The sequence below is a fragment of the Eurypyga helias genome, unplaced genomic scaffold (genome assembly GCF_000690775.1).
Source record: "Eurypyga helias isolate BGI_N326 unplaced genomic scaffold, ASM69077v1 scaffold20658, whole genome shotgun sequence".
NCBI lineage: Eukaryota > Metazoa > Chordata > Aves > Eurypygiformes > Eurypygidae > Eurypyga > Eurypyga helias.
In genome coordinates, this window is record NW_010266506.1 from 366 (window position 1) to 629 (window position 264).

Below are 264 nucleotides of genomic sequence, written 5' to 3' on the forward strand. Positions count from 1 at the left end.
CGCCTCTTCCGACAGCAGCAGGTGCAGCTCTCCCCGCTTCAGCAGCCAGCGGGAAGCAGAAATCAGCGGGAAAGGCTGAAAGAGATCCAGGGAAAGTCTGAGTGAGTACCTGTCCCACAAAAATGGGACACATCACATGCTTTTAAACACCTTCCTTCCAGGAGACAGGAGGGGAAGCGGAGCGGCCCTGCACCCTGCTCCGGCACGCCTGGAAGCTCCAGCCTGCCAAACGGCTGCAGCATCACGGCTTTACTACAGCCCTTT

At 58.3% G+C, this 264-nt stretch overlaps 1 protein-coding gene across 1 annotated transcript in view; it reads right to left on the reverse strand.

The window, feature by feature from the left end:
• Positions 1 to 3: 3 nt before the first annotated feature.
• Positions 4 to 264, reverse strand: part of LOC104513684 (rho guanine nucleotide exchange factor 16-like) — a gene marked incomplete at its 3' end in the record, with an annotated part of 4,636 nt that continues 4,375 nt past the window's right edge. The window contains exon 6 of the mRNA XM_010157128.1: positions 4 to 75. Coding sequence (XP_010155430.1) covers positions 4 to 75 — 72 coding nt within the window. The remainder of the gene's footprint in view (positions 76 to 264) is intronic.